The sequence below is a fragment of the Pogona vitticeps genome, chromosome 1, assembly GCF_051106095.1.
Source record: "Pogona vitticeps strain Pit_001003342236 chromosome 1, PviZW2.1, whole genome shotgun sequence".
NCBI lineage: Eukaryota > Metazoa > Chordata > Lepidosauria > Squamata > Agamidae > Pogona > Pogona vitticeps.
In genome coordinates this window covers 253241150-253252258 of record NC_135783.1, presented here as the reverse complement: position 1 = coordinate 253252258, position 11109 = coordinate 253241150, and the positions used below count along the sequence as shown (strand labels likewise).

At 42.0% G+C, this 11109-nt stretch overlaps 1 protein-coding gene across 2 annotated transcripts in view; it reads right to left on the bottom strand.

Annotated features, from left to right (window-relative positions):
- Positions 1-214: 214 nt before the first annotated feature.
- PNPLA2 (patatin like domain 2, triacylglycerol lipase) overlaps positions 215-11109 on the bottom strand; it is a 51813-nt gene continuing 40918 nt past the window's right edge. Inside the window, exons 7-10 of one of the 2 annotated variants that reach the window (XM_020784140.3) lie at positions 10679-10811; positions 7741-7863; positions 5897-6052; positions 215-5533 (exon numbers count right to left, since the gene is read on the bottom strand). In XM_020784140.3, the coding sequence (XP_020639799.1) occupies positions 5941-6052; positions 7741-7863; positions 10679-10811 (368 nt within the window). In that variant the 3' untranslated portion in view covers positions 215-5533; positions 5897-5940. The remainder of the gene's footprint in view (positions 5534-5896; positions 6053-7740; positions 7864-10678; positions 10812-11109) is intronic. The other variant, XM_020784139.3, reaches the window with a different exon arrangement.

Here is an 11109-nt window from a genome sequence, read left to right as displayed (position 1 = left end):
CAGCTTCCCAAACCCACTGCAGGAACATACAAGGCAACTTGGCAGCACCAAACTTAGGATTTCCTTGGTTTCAACCCGACAGCTTTGGCTAGAACTGCAGTTTTTTACATTGCTGGTTTTATCAAACACCCATGATTTCCAGTAGAGTTCACCAGTTAACTGCAGCTTCCAAACCTGGGAGTACAAGTAAATAAAAGCTCATGTATCCATCCAATATGTTCCGAAAGTATTTTATTAGAGAGGTATATATTTTTTTTCAAAATAAATACTTAACACATTTTCAATAAAACATTGGGAGATGGGGTGGAAGCAAAGCATAACAAAAATTAACACTGAACTTTTAAGCAGTGACTATTAGAATGCAAGTGAATGCAATTCATTGTTTCCCCTGTAATTCTGTTGGGTGCTCTGACTTCAGGCAAGCAAGCAAGTGCTACAACTGATCCACCACAGGCTTTCCACAGAAGTGCACAGAAGTTCTCACAGCTCAACTGAGGTAAATGCAAAAGAGAGTTGGTTATTTTCTACCATTAAAGCTCATTGTTTTTGATACTCTAGATTTCCTGTCATTTGTAAGAAAGCCCAGAGTGCATCAGCAGACAAATAATCTACACCACCTGCGGGGAGGCGGCCAATCTGGCAGCAGCTAATTAATTAAAGGAAACCAGAGACAGAGGACATAGAAAAAGAAAAGGGGCCACAAGGGTGAGAGCAGTAAGTGCTGGAGTGCTTGGCATTTTGAAAAAAGGCACTATGGAAACTTGAATACAAGGCTACCCTAGCAGATGCATGCAATTCCTTGAGCCAAGCTCTTTTTCTATGAGCTCCTGGTGTAATCAAATTCAATTCCTCACTTTGAGCAATCTGAGGTAAACCTATGTGCCAAATCACACAAGGCTTCATATGGCTCACGCCTATGTTTGTTTTTGTTCAAACAACTTGCCGAAGTTGACATACCAGATTCTCCGCCCCCATTGTAGCTGGTGGTTTTGCCTTGCTGGCACCTTGCTATTTATGCAAAGCTTCCATAGCCTCTTAATCTCATTGATAAGCATTGATAAGCTTTAGGCATGATTAGAGAAGAAACTAAATTATTCCGGTTATTCTTCCAGTTGGCTAGATCAGTGGTCCCCAACCTTGGGCCTCCAGATGTTCTTGGACTACAACTCCCAAAAGCCTTCACTACCACTTCTGCTGGCCAGGATTTCTGGGAGTTGAAGTCCCGGAACATCCGGCAGCCCAAGGTTGGGGACCACTGGGCTAGATGGATTGCTACAGAAGAGGCCCCTCTTTCTAAATTACAATGTCTTATATTAGCAGCAAACAGAAGCCCAGTGGTACAATCATTGTGTCTTAAGCAGCAGATGACTAGAAAAATCTATACTGTTCTGCAACAGATTTTTAACATAGGATATGGTGTTGAATAACTTAGTGGTTGATTAAACATACACACATGCAAACACAGGCTCTGTGTGTCTTCTTAAAAAGGCAACAGGCGATGTTTATGTTCTAAGCACTAAAAACAAATACTGCTATATGCTCAAACTCGGGAAAGCAAAAGGAAACCCTTATTTTCTTAGATGCAAAACATTACTCTAACCCCCCAAGAAGGTAGTGTAAGCAGACGAGTCAAAGAAATGATTTACTCAAACAGGAGCAAGCATCTAGCAATCACTGCCCTTCACACAGGAGAGCTAAGGCTTGATAGGAGGTGGCTTCATCTTTGCCCTTCACCCCAAATTTACTTGGGAACTCATAACAAGGGCCCTTCTGCATAGAGATCTTTGTGATGAAGAACAGATGGACGCAGGGACACAGACTAACCAATACAGGCCAACCATTGCCTGTATTTTTAATCCTTCAACTATTCCGCAGTCACTTATATACAAGTTTTGTATAGAACTGAGCAACACTTTGACCAGTGTTTCTTTCTCCAAACAGAAATTCCGACCACATCTCAAATTAAAATGCCAAGAGCTTTCCTTGTTTCTCCTGAAGATCTAGTTGTGGGTGATTTTTTAAAAGATCCAGCAGATGATTTTAAAAGGCACATCCTCTGGCAGAAATATTCTTAATAGTAAATCCTAACTAATTTATTTAAGGTCAGCAGAGATCCCAGAAGCCAGAGTTAGATTCTGTGGAGGGAGACACGGGTCTTCTACAACTTTATATAGCTGTCCAAACTAAAGCAAATATTTGCTTAGAACTCCTTGCCACCCAGAGTGTTTACATAAAAGTATAGGAGAATGACTGTTCAATTGGCCACAGGGCTAACCCCTCACCACTCCCATCCTGCTTAATCACAAAAGCTTCTTAACTAAGTGCTCTAATTTTTCGTATTACTTGTTTTTAAAAAATGTTAACAAAATTGATTTGGACCCAAAAGCATGCTATGCAAGCACCCTATTAAAGGCTGAAAGATTGCTTTCTGCAGTGAATAATTTAACAGCATCACCACTGTGAACATTCAACAGATTAAAGTATTTTTTTCTGAAATGCTGTGAGTTGGATAATAGCTGTCCTAGGCATCTGGCTACCAGCAGGTTTTGCACTCCTAATTAGTGTGGTCTTGGTTGCAGCCACAGGATAATAATTCCCATTTTATACACAACTGAAAATCAAAACAAACGAGCAGGGGTACCTCATTGGTCCTTGCTAACAGAGAGCTGCATGTAACTCAGCTGTACAGCAAGTCACATTTTACCTACTTTGGCACACACAAACACAAATCCACACTATATAGTGAAGTATGTGTGCCCAGCTACATCCATTCTTTTATTCTCCCTTGGCACCAAAAATCCACTACGATTAATATTGAAGTAAGTACTAAAGCATCTCTTTCTTTCACCCCGTCCATTGTGTTGTCTTTGGTATCTCCACCAAGCTGATGGTGGTAAAAGAGAAAAAATAAGTAGCTGATTCAAGGAAAACAACCATCCCCTCCCCGCACAAGTACAGATAGATCAATAAGCCAGTAGCATAAGATGCATGCTTTTGTTCTAAAACATTACAACAGGGACAAAAAGAGGAACACTATATATCCAGATTCCAATGGGGGCAGGTGGGGAAGAGAGATAGCAACAGTCTTGCTATATGAAAGGAGACCCTGCTTGCACTGTGGTCACTGTACATCTTTGCCATACTACACAGTAGCAGGACCAAGGCAACAGCAGTGAAACACAAGAGAAAGAAGTTCAGTGCTGGTGACAATTTGTGTAGCTACATCACAATGTGATACGGCGCGATGGGAAAAGGGGACTCTACACAGCTGGCAGGACATGTTCTATTGCATGGAGTGTTTCACCTTTAACAAATTTTCAACAAAGGGGGTTATTGGCGAGAACATTGCCATCATGAACCAGATTTTCAACTCTGGAAACTTTTGGGACCTGGCAAACAGTTAAACACCTTTCTGGCTTCATCAACTAACTATAGTAGGTTGAAAAATATCTCCAGGTTAACCTACAGGCATACACTCCTATGTTTTGTTATTTCAATAAAATGTGAGTTCAGTGTTGCTGGTTTAACATGTACAGCATTCTCCAGATGTTGTTGGACAGTAAATCCAATCAACCCTAGGCAGCACAGCCACTGGTAATGTCATCAAGCAACAACTGGATGGCCATACTCTGCTCATGCCTGATCCAGAGAATGCAAAGAAGGATGCACATTTCATTGAGTGCCTCTGACTTATAAACCATCTCTGACCCTCCTGTTGCCCAGTCTGGGATCCTCAGATTTAGATCCTCCTTACTTACCCATATTTCACTGCAGTGCGTATGACAATAAAAGCTCTTTTGGGTCTCTCAGTTTCTTCCAAAAGGGCCTAAATTCACTGATGGCACAAGCAGGTACAGAGCCACAGACAAAGTTAAACCTGTTTGTGTTGATTTTGCCCTCCAGATCGCAACTACCTGATGCTCCTTTGCAAATGTAACCAAACCCCTTCTCTTTGCATGATCAGTTTCACATAATCAAATACTCACAAACCATTCTGAAACATACATTAGCTGTCTTAGCTCCTGGCTTCTTTTCCCATCCTTCTTTCCATTCTCTTTATGACTATACATGATGAGACTTAACAGAACTAACTTAAAATTGCATCACAGAAGAAAAACAAAGCATCCAACAGGCGTTGGATTTTTTTGTAAAAAAAGAAGAGAAAAATATTATCAACCACTAAAGTCCTGTTGCTGTAAATTATGCTGCGCATGGCCAATGATGTCACCTGCCACCGCTTTTTTTTTTCAAATAAAACACTTCAAATTTCTCTCCAAAGTTTTTAACTACTGAAAATTGGAACTAGTAGAATGATTTTACCAACAGTGGTGAATTTTGGTAATTAAAAACTCCCTCCATCATTGTCCAGCTCCCAAAAGCTTTGCAATGATGGAAGAAATTCCATGGGAACCTCAGGACCTTTGAGGAAGAAATCAGAAATGTTTCACTCCTGAAAAATTCCTGTGGTTAATGACATGATCAGCCTTATGCAGTATAACTTACACAACAGGATTTCAGCCAATATCTAAACAGACAGCAGAGCAGACGCAGTTTTAGCAATCATACATAGCAGCTTCTAATTTTTTGTCCTTTGTTCCCCAGTACAACATCCCTTACAACAGGGAAAGTCTGACAAAGCAAGAAACCCTAGCAGCAGAGGGGGTTGGTTTAACAGTTCTGCATTCTTAGCATCTAGTATTACATGAAGCAGCACCCACATCATTTTGCACAAGAATCATGGGTGGGCCTTACAAGTTGCCTCTGCTGAGAGCTGAAAACCAGGGTCTGCCTTGGTTTCAAAAGCTCATGTGACATTGAATAATTCTAGGTTGCCTTTAAAAAAAAAATTTGTTCCATTGCACAGAAAGAAAAGATCCTAGAAGACTAAAATCTTTGAAAACAAAAACATTTTACAATACTGATTTAAAACAAAGGTTAAAAACAGACAAACAAAAATGGCAGAGCACTGATTATGTCCCAATCCTAAGGAACAGCAAAAGTTCAAGGTTATGCCTCCTAGAGGTCCCCAAAATGAAACTTTTCCCAGTTCAGCCAAGATACCAATCACGTGTGCTGCAATTGCCAGGTATCCTACAGACATCCTCATTTCCAGGACTGCTCAATACACCCATCTTGTTTTGATAGGTTCTAGTAGTGTGCGAGTCACTTGCAAAGAATCCCATTTGTAGGTGTTTTGAGCTCCAATAGGAGGCTGTTGAAATGCAACGCCCACCCTCCTTTCCCCTTGCCCAAACACATGGGTGAATCTCAGAAGAGATCAAGGCTCTCTTGCGTGCAGTCTGGCGGTGGGTGTCTCATCTGGAGCCCTTCCAAGGGGAAGATAGAAGCCTGCAGGTCCACGTTGATGCAGAACAGCCCCAGCATCAGCTGGCGCTGGTACTCTTCCCATTTCGTCATAACATCCGTCAGGGAGAGGTTGTTCCGCAACCACTTGGGCAGTGCCTCCCCATAGCCGATGTTCAAGGGCAGAGGCAAACTTTGGGTCTTTCTCAGTTCTAGATGATAGTAAAGCCTGAGAGGAAGAAAGGGGGGAGGGAAGAGTTAATCAATCTGTACGTATGTGCAACGTTCAACACACAGGAGAGTTCCAATCTAGAAGAAGGAAACAGAAGTTTGAAAAGAGAAGGAGAAGAGGCGAGGCTGGGGAAGAAGGAGAGAGAAGGGTGGGAGGGGGAGAAAGGAAGTGGGGGCAAGAGAGAGAATACAGTCAAGTTGAGGAGGAGATCAAACAAAGCCCGTCACAATTTCCCCTTAGCATCATATCAGTACCCTAAACTGTTATGATGGCATAAAGAAGTCAGCAGGACAAGCTAGAGTGGCTGCAAAGGCGCAGGTAGGCAGTGGCCATGTCCTCCCTGCATGCCTCAATACTGACCTTTGGCACCCTGGCTATCCTAGTCCTGCCCTCTGCTAGTCCCGTCATTGGGCCATGATCAGAAAGAGCCACTTGAGCTGAATTAGGTTCAGAGGAAACTTGGAGCCTCCAGAGTCCCCAGGCTGATGATCACCAGACTGCTGAGTTTCACTGAGTCTGAGAAAGGGAGGCAGGTGTACAAGTGAGAACACCACAGGCCACCAAAAACGGGGACTGCTCTGTGAAAGAGATGGTTCACGGACAGAATGGAATCCATCCTCTCAATACCACCACCAAATAAGGGCTAGTGAACTGTGGGGAAGATAAAATGGGTCAACCACCAGTTCATCTTACAATAGTCTATTGTCAAATCCAAAATATAACTTTAAAAAAAAAAAGGAGAAAAACATTCACGATGGTGTCATATTTTGGTAGTGCCACCAAAGCATATGGATGTTTACAGGTATGCCATATACTGCGAATATTTAAGTTAAATCCATTGTTGTCGGTCCCAACTAGACCAGACCCACTGTATTAATGGAACTTAATGTAAGTATTAACAAGTCCCATCCACTGAACAGGTCTAGGCTGGTTGGGACTAACAACTAAAGGTAGGCCTTAGAAAGCAACATCCAATGACAGTTCCGAAAGCTTGTCCACACTGGTCTATGCAAATCATCCCTCTGAGATTCGCTGGGTATGCCTTTGTCTTCAGAAATTGAAGTGTGAACTGGAAGTCCACAGGGCAGGAGAAAGCTGTTTCGGCAATCCAAATGCAAGAATGGGTGATACCTTTTATTGGACCTCTAGCAACTGAAATAAGTAGCAAGAGTTCATGGATGACTTTCAAGGAAATGGTTATCACCTGAACTAGGATCTACTTCCATTACATGGAGTCCACACATTTTTATGTATATGTACATGCCCACATTCTGCAGAAGAGGGCTGACCTGCAAGTCTCAAAAAAGTGATGGTTGTGGGAAAAGTCACACACCCCAAGCTTAAAATAGCTTGGGGGAGGGAAAGTGATAAAATGTGACTTGCACTCGAGGATGCAAAGGGACCTTTTGAGTAATTTTTTTTAAAATGCTACCGATGGATTGCAGCACTTGGCATTCTGTGTGTGCAGCTCACAGGCTGCAAGATGCATACTTCAACATAACATAGACAAAAACACAAACAAACCCTGTACTGTGTGAATTTACAATAATTCTTGTTTCAAGAGTGGAGGGGTGAATGCCTCAAGTTTCTGGGTGTTTTTTTTTTTCAACTTTATGACAGATATACCCACCTTCTGTACTTTTCAGAGAACAATTTAACAAAGAATTATTTGTAATTGCTAAGTATTTTGGTTTTGAACTTGATCCAACAAGATAGTTCTTTCAGACACGCAATACATACAAATCAGGCTTCTGTTCTTTCATCTCTGTAAACCTGCAGAGTCACTCCTGTATTAAGAATGTACAATACGTAGAGGACTTTAGCTACTTTTTGGGAGGAAGTGTGAGGTTTGGTTTTCAGCTGTTTGGTGTTAAATGCAGACTTTTAAAATGAAGTGCATCACAGATTTGCTTGCATTGTTATCCAAGCGCACCCATACTTAAATCTTCCTGAATGGGAAGGACTAATTTCTTTTATGTGTGCTCACAAAACTAAGGTGGTACCTCTAGGCCAGCTGTCTTAAGTATACACATTTGGACGAAAGAGTCCAAAGGAAAAAAAAATCTGTGTAAGCACAGACAGGCCTGAGCTCAAAGTCTCATAATTCACCATTTTTTATGGCATCAATTATATGGCAGTTTTGCATGTCCCTCCCAATGTTCGGACATTTCCAGAACTTAGAAGATATAAGCCAATCCGCATACCTGGCTGAAAGATGACTCCCTAGTTTCTTCTTGGCTTTTCTCATGAGATAGTGGCAGACTTTCCTAGTCTGCTCTTTCATCCACCTGATATCCTCCGGAACATCTGGCAGCCATTCAAGCAATCTAAAGAAAACAGAGAACACAAAGGAAAACTGTTAACCCAAGAGCAGCTGCTAACCCAGAACAGCTATTGCTGCCCTGCAGGCATGAAAGAACGTACCAGCTACTCCACAGCTTAACTTTGCCTGAGGAAACAGCCATTCCAAAATGCAGATGATATGTATCCACTCAACAGAAGCCCTGCTGGATCAGATCAAAAAAACTCTGTAGTTCAGCATCCTCCCTCCCTCCGTGGTGAATTGGATTTCCAATTAGAAGTCTGTGGGAAGTCCACAGGCCAAGCTTGAGCACTGCTGGCCTTCCCCACTGTTCCCCAAGTACTTATATTCTGAGGCACAGCTGTCTCAGGTAGTGGCAGTTATGCACCATTATACCTGTCACAACATGGCAGCACTGATAGTCTTGGTCTTTTCTCAAGTCATGCTTGAGAAATGCTTTTAAAGTAATTTACACAGAGGAGCTGTGTTAGTCTGTTTCAGCAACAACAAAGACAAAAGTGCAAGTGTGTGAAGAACAGGACTGCAATCCATGAAAGCGCACACTGAAATTTGTTTGCATCGTATTTTTATCCTGCCTTTCCCCTTAAGAAGGACCCAAGATGACTAATATTATTAAAAGACAGTGTTTAAAGCCAACAACAGTGAGGATAAAAATACTAAAAACATAAGTAACACCCCAACACATTCAAAGCAGTAACGTTCAACAATCCATTTATAAACCTTACTAAGACAGCCACTCACTAAGGGAAAGCCTGCCCAAAAAGAAAGGATTTTGTCTGCTTGCAGAAGGACAGTAAATCTGGGGCTAAGCTGGCCTCCTGTGGAAGGGAGTTCCAGAGTTCAAGAGCAGCAACAGAAAACACCCTTTCCTGTGTACCTACCAAATGCACCTGTGAAGGTGGCAGGACCGAGAGAAAGGCCTCCCTTGACAATCTTAAAACTTGAGCAGGCTCATAAAGGGAGAGGTAGTCCTTGAGATAGCTTGGCCCAAGCCCTTCAGAACTTTATAGGTTAGGACCAACATTTTGAATTCTGCCTGGAAATGGATTGGTAGCCAGTGGAGTTGCTGTAACAGGGGAGTGATGTGGTCTCTATAACCAGCCCTACGTAGCAATCTGGTTGCTGCATTTTGGACCTGCTGAAGTCTCCTGACACTTTCCACGGGCAGCTCCACGTAGAGCCCATTACAGTAATGCATCCAGGATGTGACTAAGACTTGTGTCACCGTGGCGAGATTAGATCTCTCCAGGAACGGGAGTTATTATCCTTTGTCCTCCTAGCAGGTAGACGACTGGATGGAAAACACCCACATAATTGCCCTGCCTATGTGGCTGCAGTATTCTCAGTGAAGTAACACACAACTGTCTAGGACAGCAGAAGTAATTCCAACACAACTTTGCAGGAATGTACATTAGAGTTTTTTAAAAGCAGACACAAAAAGCTTTTTCTCAGCTGGGTGGGAAAAACAAGGGTAGACCTTCATTGTGCCATTATATGTCTTCCTATACCCTTTAATTTGCTCATGGAACTTTTCAGCTAAAAACGGTTCTTTGACGCCGTGATCTCATGTCAATTTTTAGAAGTATGCAAATAAACATATATATCACTTCAGTTTATTTTTGCTTCTCTCAATCATGAACATTTCATTAATAAAGGTCCTTTTCTAATCTATGCTTACAGAGTTTGTGGTAGCTGCTGGACAGTTGGGTTTGGAAGCTTGCTGTCTGGTTTTTGTATAATGCCCGCTGTTTATTTTTCTCTTGCTGCTTGTTTTGCTGGTGTTAAACTGTTTTATTCTTTTGACCATATATAAACTGCTTTAAAGATTATTGTGGATGAACAGGTAGCATACATTATTGTTTTTACATTACTTACATAAAACAGAATGATGTAATATAACAACTAGGGCAATATGCTCTTTCTCTGCTCTCTAAAACAATTAAATATTCTCCTTTGCAGTAAGCAAATACTGTATCACCGACACCTGGATTTTGCATGAACTGGAAAATCCCTGGACAGGGTGAAGAGTTATGTTTCACTCTCAACTAGCAGAAAACCTTTTCAATCTCCTTTGAACCTTTTTACTGTCATAAAGACATACAGTAATGACCAGAAACCAGTTGTGTAGTTACATGCAGGTAAGGCAAATTCCGTAACTTGTAGCAGCTTCCTGCTAGAATTAATGAATTCCCCACTTGGATTTCTAGGTGCACAGCTGCCTCCTGGCTTAACACATGACTCCAAATCCAAGTTGGGATTCATTAATTGCCAGTGAGGAGGGAGAGGGGGGGGGGAGAGAGAGAGGGAGTGAAATCTCAGGATGCCAAATTCTGGAGTCATGTCTGCATTAGTCCAACTATGCCTCAGAGCTTGGTTCCATATTATTAATCAACACAATGGGGGACCATTGACTCATAAACAATGCCTTGCTGGGAATGGATTTGACTCTTGCTTGATTTCTAGCGGTGGGGAAGTTCTGGGGTCTAGGGGACAGTCTCCCACTTCAGGACCCAATACAAGTTTTTAGTATCCCTGAAAATACAATTACTGAAAAAATCAAAACAGGAATGACTGGACATCTATTCTGAGTTTTGCTTTGTGGGTTCAGGGAGGGAAAAACACTTCTTGCACAGGCTTCCATGAGAAAATGAAGATTTACTTTTTTTCTATAAAAATGAGAAAATATCAGAGAGTCCCAAAAAGCATCCTGCACGTTGCCCATCCCTGCATCCTTTGGCACCTCTCCTGCTAGCATAGCAGTCTGTATCACAGTCTTGAGTCCTACCAGCAAGGGCCTGAAAAACAGCTATGGAACCTACCTGACAGTGAATGAAACAGCAGACTCTAGAGGAAGCGTATACGGAAGCATCAAGGTGGATGCCAAGCGTACTGGCAAGAGGTTAGCAATACCAGAGAACAGTCCTCTCCTCTCAGCACAGGCTTCCAAAAGGGCTAAAGATGGAGAAAATGGATTATTCAAGTGACCAATTCAGAGAGAAAAATCACAGATCACCAGCTATCAAATTTTAAGAGGTGAAACCAGTGACCAAAACTAAACTCTCTTGTAGAAAGACTTAGCCTGAAACATCTGTCCAAAAGGCAAGGAAAATAAACACAGATTTCATTCAGCTCATACGAATCAGCTAAATATACCACTGTTGTTCCTTTTGCCCTGAACGGGTAAGGCAAAGGAAGCCCCTGTCTGTTTACAAAAGGGTCCACCCCACTCTAGAAGGTCTCTATCTTTTAA